We start from the raw sequence: 17,273 nt of genomic DNA on the forward strand, positions 1-17,273 counted from the left end.
AGAGAGGGAGAGAGGAAAGAAAAATAGAGAAAAGAGAGAGAAAGAGGGAGAGAGAATGAGGGAAAGGTGAACTGGAAATTGCTGGATAGCTGAAGAACTGGAAATACCCATTGGGTCAGGGTGCCCGTCTCCACAGATGCTGACTGACCCGCTGAGTAGTTCTGTTCCTTTCTGTTTGCACTCATAACCAGGAAAACCCGAGTGCAACCGAGTTCAAGTGCAGTTTGTGACAAGGGTTCGGGAAGTGGAGTTTGAATATCCTACCTTTGTTGGTCTGTTGAAGAGACAAGCTCCCCTGCCTCTCTGCAGGAATTCTTTGTACTCCATGATACTGCATTTGGAAAACTTGCGGGGGTGATAAAACCTGCAAGTGAAGGAGAGTCAGAATTCAAACAAACTGTAGCAAATCCACACTCTGTCCAATCAAGGCAAGTCCAAGTTTAAACTCCATAAGGTTCAACACAAGGTGAGGTGACAGGTTACCATGGTACAATCAACGAGGAGGGCCAGGAGGAATGGGCCAAGTGGTCTTACTCCTGCTCCTAACTGATTGCTTCTTACAATTCCGTTCTGATACAGCAACCAAACAGCCCAGATTGCACATACAAAAATCCATTTCCCCTGCTCCTGAAAGTGGTTCAGCAATTAGGTCCAAGTCTAACAAAACATTGCAGCACAGAGGTAGCAGCAGTTTGATAGCCAAAGGGCCGGGGACAGATTTCAAGTCAAGTTTATTGCCATCCGATTGCTGGATGTAACAGTTTTCTCCGGACCTCGGTACAAAACATGTAGACACACAACCAGACATAAAACACATACAAACAATACACCTACAGGACAGGTATTCACAAGTAGTGTTATGAGCCCAGAGGACCCCAAAACCCAGCAGCAATAGATATTCACCAAGACAAATGGTTACTTAAACAAAAGTTGCTTTTAATTTTATTTAAATATAAAAAACAGGATCAAACTCTAACTTATTACTATTAACAACTCCCTTCTAATTCTAAGTGCATTTGTATGTAATGTGTGTGTATAGGTTCCGAAAAATTCATTGATTCACAGTCCAAATTCACTTCTCATTCCTCCAAGTTCACTGGTATCAGGCAATTTTTATACTATGCACATGAATCTTCACCAGGCGTTGGTGCTTGAAAGGTAAATGGTTACCGCTCAGGAATGTTCTTGTCGGTTTTCAGAGAGATTTGTTGCTCGTTGGGCACAAACTGATTCCTTCCGATCAGCCATTTCAGTGTCTTGCCGAAGAAACTTGCCCCATCATGGGTTTTCCAAATGATAGGCTCTTCTTCCAGGTTACTCTTGTTCCTCTTGTTTCCCTTATTTCAGGAGAAACATTCTAGCCAGCCATTTCCTCTTATAAGGACAAGGGTTTTTAACAGGTTGAACTCAGAACTCACAACCCATCTTCAAAATGGGGTTTTCAACAAGCTGCCAGCTTGTCATGCTGCAGCCTCCAAACAATACTGGAGAACTGAATTTTCTTTCTCCCTTGCTCTCTGAAAGTATCTTGTTTGTTTTTTTTTCCTCTCTGCTTGTAAAAACCAGAACCACCACTTCCAAGGCTCGAAACCCAATCTTTGAAAGATCTTTATCAGCCACTTGAGCCCCAGACTTTCCCATTTGCACCTGCTTTTGAAAATTCCTTCCAAAAGCTATTTCATTGTCTTTGCAAAGGCTCTCGGAGCCTGGATGTCTGGCTTGAGCAATGCTCTTGCATTTTAAATGAGATGTATTTTGTAAGTATCTGACTGTGAAGTGACCCACATTAAAACCCCCACAACCTATCTCTTTTAAAGACATAATTATATATCAAATATAATAGTACAAATAAATATTGCTTTATGAATATGAGGAGGTCAGTGTGAGCATTTCCCTTGGTCATTCACCATTTTTACTGCCCGTGGGAAGAAGCAGTTCCTCAGCCTGGTGGTGCTGGCTCTGATCCTCCTGTTTCTCCTTCCCAACGGCAGCAGGTGGCGGGTGGGTGGAAGGAGTTCTCAGTGATTTTATGCACACTCTTCAGACAATGATCCAGGTAGATCACGTCGATGGGGGGGGGGGGGGGGGGGGGGAGGAGACTTTGACAATGCCCTCTTGCGGATCAGGTCCTGCCAGATCTCTCCACAGCACCGAGGCTTCTCAACTAACTGGAGGCGAAGCTTGACTGGTTTCCCTTGGGTGGAGGGGCTCAACCTCCCGCCAATGGCCCTGCCCCCTCCATGTATATTTCTCCATTTGCATGCCAGCCCAGGGCCAGCTGGCAAAGAGTTGAGCTAAAATGCTGCACAGCAGTGGACTGGCAAGGGTGGAATGGGACATCTGCGCTCTGGAGTGGAACAGGCCATTCAGCCCAACTCATCCAAGTGATCTACCCGAGCTCATCACATTTGCCTTAATTTGACTCATCCCCCTCTAAACCTTCAGGGTCTATGCTCAGTGGCCCTCCGTAATGTTTGGGACATTTTTTTCCTTTATTTTCCCCTATGTTCCACAGTTTTAACTTTGTAATTAAACAAATTTAATTAAAGTGCTCAATCCAGATTTCATTCAAGGTTATTTGGGGCCCAATTACACCCAACTGACCTACTTTTTTGAAGGGTGGGAGGAAACTGGAAACCCACGCAGACTCGGGGAGAATGTACAAACTCCTTCCGGACAGGGTGGGATTCGAACCTCAATCCCGATCGTTGGTGCTGGAACAGAGTTTCGATAACCGCTACCCTTATCATGCCGCCAGCCCTAACGGTTTGGCCAACGTCTAGTACTGTTTGATTCTCGTTTTTCAGTTTCGTAACGGCTTCTTCTGACGTTCATTGGCACATCCCTGGTCTTCATGTTGAAAAATGGCAACTAAGAACTCCACAAGTGATCAAAAGCTTCGAAGTAAACCTCGCTCTCTTATACCTGCACTAACGAAGCAATTAGACATACGCTGCCAGAGTTGGCGCTCGGGCGGACCCGCGGGGAGCGGTGATCCAGCACTCCCGCGGGATCCAGCTGCCCAGTCGACTGCTGTTGGCTCCGCACGGGCTTTGAACAGCCCGTTGAGGGAGTTGACGGTGGTTTTAGTTGAAATGTCTGCGCCTATTAATCGGTTGCAGCTGTGAGGGGCTGTGGACCTTGGGGGCAGCGGAGGACGGGAAGGTCACACACCGTCTGAGAGGGAGAAGTGGGGCAGGCGACCTGCGGGGACCTTGATCACGGCAGTGGACCAGTAAGGGGGCTCTGTGGCTGAAGGTCCAGTGGGCTGCTAGTGACTTGAGGCAAAGAAGCTGTAGGCTTCTGGAGGCCGCTGTCGGGAGACTCGTGCCAGGGTGCAGACTGCCGAAGACTGGCTCAAACTGGCTGGAGGGGTACTGGGTATCAGAACCGGAGGAGGTGCCAAGGGTCCTTGAATGTGTCGGAGGTTCAGAACTGGAGCTCGGGTTGCCAGTTGTTTGGACTGGACTTGGGGGAATGCGGAAGCGAATCTACGGATACTCTGTGATTCTGGGGGACTCTCTTTTGCCTCTTTCTGACTATAAGAGGCAATTCCTGCCAGTAGCGAATCTGTCTGCCTTGCAGCTAGCGAAAAGAAATGTCATATAATACAACACTATTTTATTCCTCTGATAATGAACTGAACCTTGAAAAAAGGAAAAAAATGTCTTTGTCCCAAACATTATGGCGGGGATCGCACCTGTCCAAAGGCCTTTTCAACAGGCAGTCCTCCCCTCCACTGCTGCATCTGTGGCAGGGCCCATACAGGGACAAGACTTCCATGCATCCGGTCCACGCGCAGTCAGAATTCACAACTCCCTGCTGAACCCATCACAAGGGAGCCCCCCCCCCACACCGTCTTCTTGTTTTCTGCCACTGCAATAATCGTTCCATCCCTGCCATTTTCCATGATTAATTCCCCAAGCGACCAACTGCAGCAGGAGATATCTACCCATGAATCTTGCAGTCCGCTATTATATCAGTTTAAATTTATATTCACTGCGTTTAAATTTGATTTCCAGTACTAAAAGACATCTTGTTATCTAAATTCGAGATTTCTTTATCGTTATGAAACAGGTGTGACATTACACAAAACTTCCTCTAGTATGCTGTAAAGCAAAGATTCGTCATCGGCAGAAATTGCCTGAAGCGCCCCTTAGTCAAAGGAGAAGCAAAATAGAGACCCCCACAGAGGCACCGGGTGTCCGTAGATTCGCCTCGAGCGCTCCTATAGCCTCTGTGGCTGCAGAGTCCGCTGGCAAGCTGAGCTCCAGATCCAAACCTCCCACCCAATCAGAAAGACCTCAGCGCCCTCCCGCATTCCCAGTGTCAGCAGTCCGCAGCCTCCGAGGGTTCGTGTGCCCGAGCCACCAGCAGCCCGCCACCTGTGCTTCTTCAGCCGCAGAGCCCCCTCACTGCGGTTACCGTCCCTTGGGACATCTCTGCTTCTCCTTCTCAAACCAGGGAGGGGGTTCTCCCCATTTTCTGGTGCCCTGAGCCAGTCCTCAGCTTCCCCAAAGTCTGCCACGCCTCATGGCCATTGCCGATCATAGGTGTCACATTTGTGGCCCGAAATGTGAAACTGATAGCATCATCAACACATGATTTACCCATTGAACATCAGCGTGTATTTATTTCTCTGCTTCCATTATTCCACCATTCCGCGCCTGCATACATCGCACGCATGCCCTCTGACCTCCGGTCAGGTTAATAGCTCAACCTCTATCTGCATACATCTCATGCATATTCATTATCATGACATCCCTCCTTTACCAGAAATAAACTTCATATCTTTGTGTCTTAACCTTTCAATCTAAGTGTATATCTTGTATGAATATCACCGAACATAATACATTGCTGTGTTTCTTTCTGTTTAAATGCAAACACTTTAACACTATCAATAGCATTTTTCTGCCTTCAAACCAACAAAAGCAACATCAAATTCCCTCTTCACAAAATGTAACGTAACCATGTTATAACCAAATGTAATATAATAGCTCAACATTTCTTCAGTAGTTATGCTAATACAATGGTCACCTCATATGCAAAATGTAAACGTTTAAAATTATACGCCCCACATATTTCCTTCCCCTTTATTTTTCATGACTTTTTTTTTCCCGTTCTATAAAACCACATATTTAAATTCCAATGCTTTTGTTTTTTTTTCCATTTAATACCAAATAGTCGACCAAAACAAAAATGCAATTCTTACAGCACTCATACATGTACTTTATGATGTATTTATCAAAATCACTGTCCAAATGTTCCCATTATCATTCCTCTTCCTGCATCAAAATACTTCTGATTGTTGGTTACTGCTACTGATGTTCCAAAGTCAAACCACGTCAAGTATAAAATAAATGTTCGGCACACAGTTTTCTTTTTCTAATAACGCTAAACACAACAAAACAGCGATGATCCTGGTAATCATAGCACAACTTCGCAAAGGTCTCTTTCTCGGAATTTGCGATGGTTTCCTTCCTGATATCCATTCACTGCGTGTTTCACAAGGGCAGCGTTCGGCGTACACCCTTTACATTATTTCTCTTTTTTTTTTCACAATCACCACACATTTCCACTTTTCCTTGGCGTGTATCATTACTGCGCTTCCACTGAATCAATGCACTTTTTTTTTCTTCATTGAAACGCATTCCAACTATCACAAACTTTCACTTTCATGATAATGCAGGCACGATTAGTGATTTCCTGTCCCGTCTCAGCCTTTCTGCAATGCTACTGTCGCGACTTGGTTGCTCACCCTCAGCACCGGAAACACTGCTCGCTAACATATAACCACTTACTGACCAGCATCCGGTTCATACCCCTCCAGTCCTCTCCTATCCATGTAACTATCCAGTCTTTCCTTAAATGTAACCAATGATCCCATCTCAACCACGTCTGTCGGAAGTTCATTCCACATCCCTACCACCCTTTGAGTAAAGAAATTTCCCCTCATGTTCCCCTTATAATTTTCCCCCTTCAATCTTAAACCATGCCCTCTCGTTTGAATCTCCCCCACTCTTAATTGAAAAAGCCTATCCACGTTTACTCTGTCTGTCCCTTTTAAAATCTTAAACACCTCTATCAAGTCCCCTCTCAATCTTCTACGCTCGAGCTACGGCCTCTGGTGTTTCTGGTACTCTGACCACTTCATCGGGAAAACTTGTAACTACCTCTGGAACGTCGTCTGGTCCCTCAGGTTGAGCAACTTGTACTGGATTTCCAACCACTTCACTTGGTGCTGCTCTGGATTGGTACTTTTTGACACCAGACATGTTTCTTTTGCAGAGGACTCCAGCTGGAGACCTGACTGTCACCATACTACCGCTTCTGGATACAACAGTGTAGGGGTGATGGTAATAAGGTGTGTCTAGCTTACCACCACTCTCTTGCCTCACAAGAACATTATCTCCAGGCATGATGTCCAAGTACCTGGCCCCACACCTAGAGTCTGCAACCAGCTTTGCTGCCCCCTTCTTTTCAGCATCGTGGTCCCTCATCTCCTGGTCGTCCCTGATTTCCTTCAGTTCGGGCATTTTTGTGCTGATTTTCCTCCTGAAGAGCACTTCTGCTGGACTTTTTCCTGTGGTTGCATGAGTGGTTGCCCGATAGACAGCTACATAGGATAGCAATGCTTCTCTCCAGTTCTGTCCTTCTGCATGAGCAATCCGTAGTCGTTTTTCGATGGACTGATTTTGTCTCTCTACTTCTCTGTTGGCTTGCGGCCATTTAGGAGTTACTTTGTGATGGTGGATGCCTGTGGTCCTCATATATTCAGCAAATGTCTCTGAAATGAACTGTGAACCATTGTCAGAGTATAGTGTAACAGGCAATCCATGTCTCGCGAAGATCTCTGCCAATGCTTGTATTGTTTTTTCAGTGGTCGTTGACCTCATCACAGAGTACTCATAGTATCTGCTGTAGTAGTCCACCACTACCATGATTGACTTGCCAGTTGGTAAAGGTCCGAGAAAGTCAACAGTTACATCGATCCACGGTCCTGTCGGGAATTGCGTACTCCGGATCGGCTCTGGGGGATTACTCCTACTTGTGAGTTGACACCCATGCAGGTTTTGACGAATTTCTCCGTGTCTTTATCACAACCTGGCCACCATACTTTACTCCTGAGGTTTTGCTTGGTACCAACAATACCTAGATGTCCTTCATGAGCTAATGATACAATCTTCGGTCTCAACCTCTGTGGTGTCACCAATCTACAACCCCTCAACACACACTGCCCGATGCAACAAAGTTCATCTCTAATGGGAACATATGCCTTGTGAGTGCACTTGTCCCATTTTCCACTTTGGTTACATTCTCTAACTTCCATGAATTCTGGGTCATGTTTGGACTCTCTCTCGACTTCCCTCGTTGTCACAGCGACTGGTGTCGACTGGATAGCAACAAAGAATACAAAGCTATCTGCTTCTGTCCCCAGTTCTGACTTGGATTGTGGGCATCCATCTTTCAACAATCTGGACAGCGGATCAGCAATGTTTGCTTTCCCAGCAATGTGGACTACTCTGTACTTGTACGGTTGGAGTCTGAGCACCCATCGTTCTATCCTGGCACACGGTTTGGACCTGGCGGCGTAGATCACCTCCAATGGTTTATGGTCCGTGATGAGTTCAAATTCAATGCCATACAAATATGCTTGGAATCTCTCGCAGGCCCATACAAATCCGAGTGCTTCTTTCTCTGTCTGAGAATATCTCCTTTCAACATCTGTCAAAGATCTGCTGGCATAGGCAATGATTCTTGGTCCCTCATCATGCGTCTGGACCAACACGGTTCTTAAACCAACAGGGCTCTTAAACCAACATAGCATCCGCTATGACTTTGTTTGGTGGATCCGGATCATAATACCCAAGAGTATCGGCATTCGTCAGACTTTGTTTCAGAGCTGTGAATGCTTCCTTCTGCTCAGGGCCAAAATGGAATGGTACACCTTTCCTGGTTAGTTTCCTCAGTGGTTCTGCCCATGTAGCAAAGTTAGGGATGAACTTTGCACAATAATTGACCAATCCCAAGAAACTCCTCATCTCCGTTGCATTCTGGGGTTCACGTGCATCGGCAACAGCTTTCACCTTGGCATCAGCTGGGTTCAGTCGTTCCCGTGTAAGCCTGTGTCCCATGAAGTCCATCTCTGAGACACCGAACTGGCACTTGTCTCCATTCACAGTAAGGCCTGCCCCCTGTAGTCTGGATAGCACAAGCCTCAACTGTCTGTCATGCTCTTCCTGTGTAGCCGCATGGACTATGATGTCATCAGAAATGTTGGTGACTCCAGGAATGCCTTGAATCACTCGATGGATTTCGTACTGGTAGATCTCAGGAGCTGCATTGATGCTGAATGATAGCCTCTTGTACTGGTACAATCCACAGTGAGTCACAAATGTTGTCACATCCCTGGATTCTGGGTCCAGCTCTAGTTGATGATAGCCCCATTTTAAATCGATTTTTGAGAACACCTGACTGGTTGTTAACTCCTGGAATACTTCTTCTACTGTTGGTATGGGGTGTCATTCTCGAATTATAGCTTCATTGGCCATCCTCATATCAAGACACAGTCTCATGTCACCATTTGGTTTGGGCATGATCACTGCTGGGCTGACCCATTGCATTGAATGTTCTACAGGTTCAATAATGTCTTGCTCAATCAACTCTTTGATTTTGGCCTCGACTTTCCCATGAAGTCCTTTCCCAAGGTGCACTGGTTGCACCTTGGGTTTGACCGTTTTGTCCACTGCTAGCTTTAGTTGTCGACCTTTCAGCTTTCCTACTCCCTGGAAAACTGCAGGGAATTCTTGCTTCATATCCTCGTATGACTGAACTGAATTGACACGAGATCCAATATTAAGTATTGCCAGATCTTGCGCCATGTGTCTACTCAGCAATGGTTCTCCCCTCTCGTCTATGACAACAAACTCTGCTTCGGTGTGCTTGTCACCAGCTTCAACAGTCGCAGTGAAACATCCAATGGTCTGCAATGGCTTGGTTGCTGTGTATGGATACAGTTTCTTTGAACACTTCTTTGATGTACAAATGATCTTTTTTTTTCAATTTCTCCCATAAGTGTCGGTCAATTACATTACTGTCACTGCCTGAGTCTACAATGACCGGAACTGTCACACCACCAATTATCACTGTGACTTTCTCATGATGGTCATCATTCAATGTAAACTGATAGTATTTCTGCCCATCCATGTTGTCGTCATCATCGTCACTTTCTGGGTCACATTCTATATGGCGAATAGTGCCTTGCTTTCTCTGTCCATAATTGCCTTTCTTTCCAGGAGACTTTCCTTTCCCCCAAGCTGTACTCTTCCCATTCTGGCTTGCATTTGACTTGCTTTTGCACTTCTTTGCAAAGTGGTCTTTACCTCCACACTTTCTACAAACTTTGCCTTTTGCTGGGCAGCATGGGTCTTTTCCAAAATGACCTCTGTCCCCACATCTGTAACACTCCAAGACACGTGTCGGCATATTTCTTGGCTGGCTATGGCTATGCGAGAGCCTATTTACTTGTTGACCAACTTTGTCTTTACTGGGCTGGCTTGAGTTGTCTTTCAGTTTCATGGTATGAAATTGCCCCTCAACAGCCTCTAATGCAGCAGCAATTGCTAAAGCATTGATAAGTTTCAACTCACCCCCTTTTTCCAGCAGTCGCCTTCTGAGTTTGTCTGATCTGCAGTGCTGCACGACTTGATCTAATCACTGGTTGTCCAAATCAGCTGCCATGTAATTGCATCCAACAGCCAGTTGTCGCAATCTCGTCATGTACTGGGCGACCGTTTCCCCATCTTCCTGTTTTGTTTTGCGAAACAAATGGCATTGAAATGTGGCATTCGGTGTCACCACATAGTGTGCATTCAATGCATCTACAGCTTTCTGGTATTCCTCCTTCCTTCCAGTATTCGAAAGGGTCTTAAAAGTTTTCCAAACTGCAGGTCCTGCGGTGAAGAGAAGTAACGCCCTCCGCTGCGCTTTCTGCTCCGCCGTACTCCCATCGAGAAATAGGTCATGACTGTTGGCGTAAGCTTCGAACTCTTCAAGCCATGCCTTCCACTTCACGCTTACAGTGCTTGCATCGCCCGTCGGGTCAAAATGAGGAACACCGCAAAGTGCTAGAAATTCAGCTCCAGTGACTGCCATGATGAAACGTTCCAGCTCAAAGCCACGGATTCAAAATCCAAAATGTTTCTCCTCATCGCCAATGTCACATTTGTGGCCCGAAATGTGAAATTAATAGCACCATCAAAACATGATTTACCCGTTGAACATCAGCGTGTATTTATTTCTCTGCTTCCATTATTCCACCATTCCACACCTGCATACATTGCGCGCATGCCCTCTGACCTCCGGTTAATAGCTCAACCTCTATCTGCATACATCTCATGCATATTCATTATCATGACAAGAGGTGTCGCCACCTTGAGCCTAGACCCTAGTTGAAAATAAACCATCGTCAGCTCCTTTAACGGGCGGTTTAAAGATTGAACAGAGTCGATGGCAGTCGAACTAGCCATTTGGACCCTGCGGGAGAGCGCGATGTCTCCTCTCCCCACCCTCCCAGGGTCCACACCAGCACTGACATTACAGAAATTCTGATCTTACACCTTTTGTTTTAATTTGAAAGAATTGGTGACTTCCCTGGGCGTTGGTGAGACAACATCTGGAGGACTGCGTCCCCTGATGGTCGAAAATCTGAATGCATTCATCAGTGTCTAGTGGACAAACACCTAGAATGGGGGGGGGGGGGGGGGGGGTGTCCTGTTGGACAGGAGGGGGGCGTGATCTGACGGACAGGTGGGGGACATGTTCTATCGGACAGATGGGGGACGTTTTCTAAAGGACAGGAGGGGAATGTTGTATAGGACAGATAGGGGTGAAGGAAGTGTGTGGGGAAGAGGATGAACGTTGGGTGTGGGGAAAGGATGGATATGTGGAAAGGAATAGAGGATGGGTGTGGGGTAGGGGGTGGACGGTGGGTGTGGGAAGGGTGTGGGTATGGAGAAGGGGGTGGGGGTTAGGTGTGGAAAATGCAGTGGGGAGAAGGGGATGAGGTGGGTGTGGGGAAAGGGAAAGGGGATTGGTATGGAGAATGGGGTGGGGAGAAGGGGGTGGATGCGTGGAAGGGGGTGGAGGGTGAATGCGGGGAATGGGCTGGGGGGTGGGTGCAGAGAAGGGGGTAGAGTGGATTGGGGAAAGGGGGTGGAGGTGTGTGGGGCAAAGTGGGTGGGTGGGGGAAGGGGTGGAGGGTGGGTGTAAAGAAGCAGGTGGGGGTGAATGGAGAGAAAGGGGTGGGAGGAAGGTGGTGGAGGGTGGATGAATGTAAGGGGGTGGAGGGTGGGTGTGGGGAAGGAGGATGGCTGCGGGGAAGGGGGTGGAGGGTGGCTGCAGGGAAGGGGGTGGAGGGTGGCTGCGGGGAAGGGGGTGGAGAGTGGGTGCGGGGAAGTAGGGTGGAGAGTGGGTGTGGGGAAGTGGGGTGGAGAGTGGATGTGGGGAAGGGAAGTGTGGGGGTGGGTGCAGTGAAACGGGTGTGGGGATCGGTAATGGGTGTGTGGTTGGACAGGGAGGGAGCCCCGGCCCTTCTGCCCCGGTTAGTCAGTAATGCACCTCTACCTCCTGTGGATGCTGTGAGACCGCTGAGTTGCTGCAGCATCTTCTGTGTGTTTACCACAAGCTCAGCAACTTCACCCCATACCTACATCCAGCTGCTTGTACAAAAATAGAACAAAATTGCAGCGTCTGGTGTTAAACAGAGAAGTACAGCAGAAAAAGACTGCAATGTGGGAGAAGAAGAGGTTATTTTATATTTATGGGAGGCCCAGTCTGATAATGACAGGAAAGGAATTGCATGTTTCAAGCTCACCAATCTCCTGTCTGACAGGAAGGGGGAGAAAGATGCGAGTTCTGGGGGGGAGCATGATGTGTACATAGATCTCCCCTGATGCAGTAAAGATATTCAGAGGGTGGCGAACCTGCGGAGTTGGAAATCAAGTCATTGGGTGTGTTTAGAGCGGAGGTTGATGGGTGCCAAGGGATTTTAGAGAAGGTGGGAGTAAGGGTTGAGAGTAAAAAATACAGCCATGATTTGAATGATGGGGCAGACTCAATGGGCAGAATCCTGCCTGGGGATGGAGGGGTGGCTTCCCGTCCACAATAATTAACGAGAACACTCATGAACAAGGCATGCAATACTTTCTTCAAAGTAGATTTTGACATAATTATGTTTGAATTAAATATATGAGCAGTGTAAAAAAATGGCTGGGACCTTTCCCCAAGCAATCTCCTGTGAACAGGGTGCACTGAGGCCCTCATGTTGAGGATCCGAGACTCTTACCTGTGGTAGAACCAAGCCAGGTGGCTCTCAGCCTTGCTCACACTTCCTCAAGGTGCACATATAAGAATTACAGCACAAAAACAGGACAACTAGTCCCTTCTAGTCCATGCTGAACACTTTCTCCCACCTCACCCCACAGACTGACACTCTACCCAAAACCCTCCATTCCCCTCCCGTCCATATACATATCCAACTTTTCCTTAAATGCTAATATCGAGCCTCCCTCCACCACATCGTCTGGAAGCTCATTCCACACACTCACCACTCTCCCCCCTCATATTTTCTCTAAACCTGTGGTTCTCAACCTTTTTCTTTCCCCTCACATCCCACTTTAAGTAATCCCTATGCCATTGGTAAGGGATTAGCCACTGTTTTAATCATCCCTCATTGACTCGTTTTTTTTATGTGTACGGTTTCATAACTCCAAAGGAAATGGGCCAATGACAAATTTTCTCAAGCAAAATATTTCAGTCACAATTGGGTCTAGAGCAGTGATTCTCAACCTCCCTTCCCACTCACATCCCACCTTAAGCAATCCCTTACTGATCACAGAGCACCAATGGCATAGGGATTACTTAAAGTGGGACGTGAGTGGGAAGAAAACTGTTGAGAACCACTGGTCTGAACTTTTTCCCCCAACTTTCAGCTCATGTCCTCTCGTTTGTATCTCCCCTTAAAGGAAAAAGCCTCTCCATGTCCACTCTATCTAACCCCTAATAATTTTAAATACATCAATCAAATCCCCTCTCAACCTTCTACACTCCAAACTTATTTAACCTTTCCCTACAGCTTAGATCCTGTAACCCTGGCAATATTCTAGTAAATCTTCTCTGCACTTTCACCAATTTGTTGATATTTTTCCTATACTTTGGTGACCAAAACTGCACACAATACTCCAGATTTGGCCTCACCAATGCCTTGTACAATTTTAACACAACATCCCAGCTCTTATACTCACTGCTCTGATTAATAAAGGCCAACCTACCATAAGCTTTCTTCACCACCCTATCCACGTCTGACTTCACCTTCAGGGAACTATTCCTAGATCCCTCTGTCCTGCTGCACTCTTCAATGCCCGACCAACCTCTGTGAAGCGAATCCGTATCTGCCCCACTTCCAACAGAGTCAGCACTGAGGGACACAGAGCTAGGTGTGGCCCTCTAATCCCCTGTGAACTCAGTATTACGTGATTCCAGTTCATTTTCTTTGAGGGGGACTGTCCCTTTAAGATAACCCATCAAGCTGTAAGCTTTGGCGATTGACTGTGGGCTGACAGGCTGGGGACAGAGTGTACTCATTTACGCTACTTCTGAAGAGAGAGGAAGCATCTCTGGAACACAGGTGCAGAGACCACATGACCAACATATTAAAGAAACAGTACACTGTTTGATCAGGGACCATTTTAAGGACGCAGCACAGGAGCAGCTGCTCCTTGAGGAATGCTGTGATGGAGTGGCTTCGCGTGGCCAAAGGGAAGGTCACTTTTGATGGGGACATGTTGAATTCCACCATGGTCAAAGGAAAGGTGACTTTGAAGGGAACAGTTGAACCCCAGGGAGAAAAGGTCACTTGAACTGACCCACAAAAGGAAGCTTCGTGAACACCATTCACTTCAGTTCCCCTACGCTGAGAAAAGGGGAGTTTTGACCACCATTCGTCTGAAAGGACAATTCTCGGGAAGCAACTCAACAAGGATTTTGTGAGTTTAACAACATCTGTCACCTGATCTCAACCACCTCATTCATAATCACTCCTTCACATCAGTTTAAGAGTCTTCATGTCAACACTGGATTTGTGAGACAGAACTTTGAACTGATGTTCCAGAATTGAGCTTAAGCTACAAAAGCATGGGGTATTTCCCCCCACACACACACACACACACACACACACACACACACACAGACAGAGGTATATTTGTGCATAGTTGGGGGTTGAATTAGATTAGATATGTTAGATAAGGTGTTATATTATTCACAATTAAAAATATTTTAAATACAACACTGTCTTGGAGAATTTCTATTGCTGCTGTCTGAGTATATATCAGCACAGTTGGATCGTTTATCCTTACAAGTACCTGTTCGACTGCAGCAAAGAAGAATTTTGGCTCTGAATACATCGCACAATGTACATGACAATAAACATCAGTGTTATCGTTAGTTTGCCTTGGTTTTATTTTCACCTTCCTCTCTTTTCCATCCCTCCTGCTTTTTGCTCTGTAATTTCAATGAGCATTGGGGAACATGGCCATTTGTCTTTATAAAAAAAATTTAGCCAGAGAGCAAGTGCCCCCCCCCCCCACCAAATAATCTCCAACCCCCATATATTTTTGAAAGGTGGGAGGAAACCTGTGCAGACACAGGGAGATCACACAAATTCCTCACAGAGTGGGGTGCAAACACCGGTTCGCTGGCAACGAAACAGCTTTGCATCAACCACGTCGCCCACTGTGCTGAGGAAACCCTTTCCATTCCCTCTGCACAACATCTAGTCTCCACACGAACCCGTTCCCTTCACCACTCCAATCGCCTGTCCCCCCTTGGACCCCCCCTAGCAGCCCTGCAATCCCAGCTCTGCACCCGTCCCTCTTATCTAGTGCCCGTTCTCTTCCTCTATCCCCCATCATCTCCGACCCTTCCCTCTGAAAGCAGCTGACTGACGGACACCAGCCGGGGCCACGTGCTCAGGTCAGACCTGCCCGCCCCCTCCAAATCTCCCTCCCCAACAAGTCCAGGGTTTAGACCTACCCTGTGTCTTCCATGATGCACCCTGCCCATGAGCCAGGACATGCGCATTCCTCTGGAAGAGAGAGAGAAGAAAAAACGCAAGGCACAGTTAATCCACAGGCTCCGTGCTCCCTGTCCAACCCACCAGGGGCCCAATGGAACTGGCTCAAAGATGCTGGCAACAGGAAACATCCCTGCTCCTACTCCAGCTGGGAAAAGGTTCTCCTGTCACCGCCACCTCTCAAGTGTTTTCTTGCTGTGAAGTCACGGGGTTAGGAGAAACTTGATCGAGGTGACGGGTCAGCTCCTGGTGGAGAGGACTCACTCTGGGTACCCCTCCCGCGAATTCCAACCACCGGTACTTGTCTGCGGCTGACTGCCCCAAGAGGTCGAACCTTGTTGGGGTGAGGGGAGAAGCTATAGGATTCTGGGAAAAGTCGCGGGAGAATGCAGCTGCCACCATTGGAGGACTGAATTGGCTCCTTCTGTGCTGGAAGGAAATGTAGAAACGGATTTGATGATAGGAACTGACAGGAAGGAGACAGTGAAAATTTCCCCTCGGCGGGGGGCGGGGGGTGGGGGGAGAAATCAGCTCAAAAGGCATCCCCAGGCCTGTGGAAATCCGGGAACTCCCTTCACCCAATAGTGCGGAACAATGAAACGCCTCCAAACTCAGAGGCGGACCTTCGTTAGGAAGGGACACCAGGGATGTGCCAGGCTCTCAGGGTTAAAGAACAGAGTGGCACAAACTAACCCAACAGTGGAGCAGGACAGAGAGAACACCTGTAGCATGTAGTAAGCCCCCAGTGTGCAGGTGAGGGGAAGAATCTGGGGACAATCCGTGGAAGCGTGGGTAAAAAAAAAATTTAAGGATTGGTTTAATGCTGGCTCATTGTAAGTGGGTGGTCAACAGTGGGCAGAGATTCGATGAGCTGAAGGCCCTACTTCTCAAGGCAGGTATGAAGATTGGATACGTTGCTGCACCCAAGTCTCCGACTTGCTCCAGGAATCAAAATGGGTCCCTTCCAGACGGAAACCCAGCCCCCAGGAACACGTGAACAGCACTCACTTTTCCTCTTCGATTCTGACTCCCACTGGATGCCCAGGTTCTGCGCCAGACTCTGGCCCAACTCTACAGTGGTCGACCACACTTGCCCGTACTGGATCGGAGAGATCAGAATGTGGAGAGTGTCAGTTTGTTAAACGTGCACGTCGGGAGTTAAACTTGGCTGTTAGTGATTAGTTCTAACCATGAAGTAAAAACACAAAGCTGCAGAAACTCAGCAGGTCAAACAGTGTCCTTTATATCACAAAGATAAAGATACAGAACTAGTCTCTGATGTAGAGAAGGCCACTACAGGAGCACTGGATACATAACATGTAACCCCCGGATATACAGGTGAAGTACTGGTTCATTTGGAAGGGCTGTTTGGGGTTCCTGAATGGTGGTGAGGGAGGAGGTGTCCTTCCAAGTGGAGCAACACATCTCTTGTTTATCTGTGGGAGTCGTTTACTGCCTCCAGTACTCCTGCTGTGGCTTTCTCTGCATTGGAGACTGGGAGATCACTTCTCTGAGCACCTTTGATCTGTCCACATCAGTGACAGGGATTCCCTCCCCCTAAGTGCCCATCCTTTCAAATCTGTGCCCCACTCTCACATATCTGTCCGTGGCCTCATGCATTGTCAAATGCCGACCACCCGCAAATTGGAGGAGCAATACCTGCTTTTTCATCAAGGGACTCTCCAACTGAATGGTAATAACATCGAATTCTCTGGTTTCTGCTTGCCCACTGTTATGTCTCTGTGTTACTAGGGAGGCTTCTTAAATAACTTAGAGATGCAAGATTCAAATAACAAAAGAGACTTTACTTACTGATGTCTTCCACCATCTCAGGACACTGTTCACACATGTATACATATGCCCCACAGTGGGGGATCAGTTACTACAGTGAGAAGGGTGTATTCTTGCTCGGTTACAAAATAGTTCACATTATCCTGACTATATAACATCCCTCCTTCTCAAGATAAAGAAAAAGTTAGTGTTATTTATTACTTTCTTTCCAGTGTAACTTAGGTAAATAAACGTGTACACTAGTATATTTACACAACTATTTTTTAGTCTAGTGAGGAAGTTATCAACTGCTTCATCAGTCTCTTGCATTAAGCCTTGAAATTCATAGCGTTTAATTCTATGATTAAACCCA

The 17,273-nt window shown here is 47.1% G+C and overlaps 1 protein-coding gene across 5 annotated transcripts in view; it reads right to left on the reverse strand.

Moving 5' to 3' along the window:
- The window catches only part of LOC138761530 (disintegrin and metalloproteinase domain-containing protein 23-like), a 209,179-nt gene that overhangs the window by 84,613 nt on the left and 107,293 nt on the right, over positions 1-17,273 (reverse strand). For all 5 annotated transcript variants that reach the window (XR_011356355.1, XM_069933814.1, XM_069933813.1 and 2 more), the window contains exons 13-15: positions 16,139-16,229; positions 15,091-15,142; positions 265-364 (exon numbers count right to left, since the gene is read on the reverse strand). Coding sequence is in view for 4 of the 5 variants with exons in the window: in XM_069933814.1 (XP_069789915.1) it covers positions 265-364; positions 15,091-15,142; positions 16,139-16,229 (243 nt within the window). In the remaining variant the exon portion in view is untranslated. The remainder of the gene's footprint in view (positions 1-264; positions 365-15,090; positions 15,143-16,138; positions 16,230-17,273) is intronic.

The sequence above is a fragment of the Narcine bancroftii genome, chromosome 4, assembly GCF_036971445.1.
Source record: "Narcine bancroftii isolate sNarBan1 chromosome 4, sNarBan1.hap1, whole genome shotgun sequence".
Taxonomy (NCBI): domain Eukaryota; kingdom Metazoa; phylum Chordata; class Chondrichthyes; order Torpediniformes; family Narcinidae; genus Narcine; species Narcine bancroftii.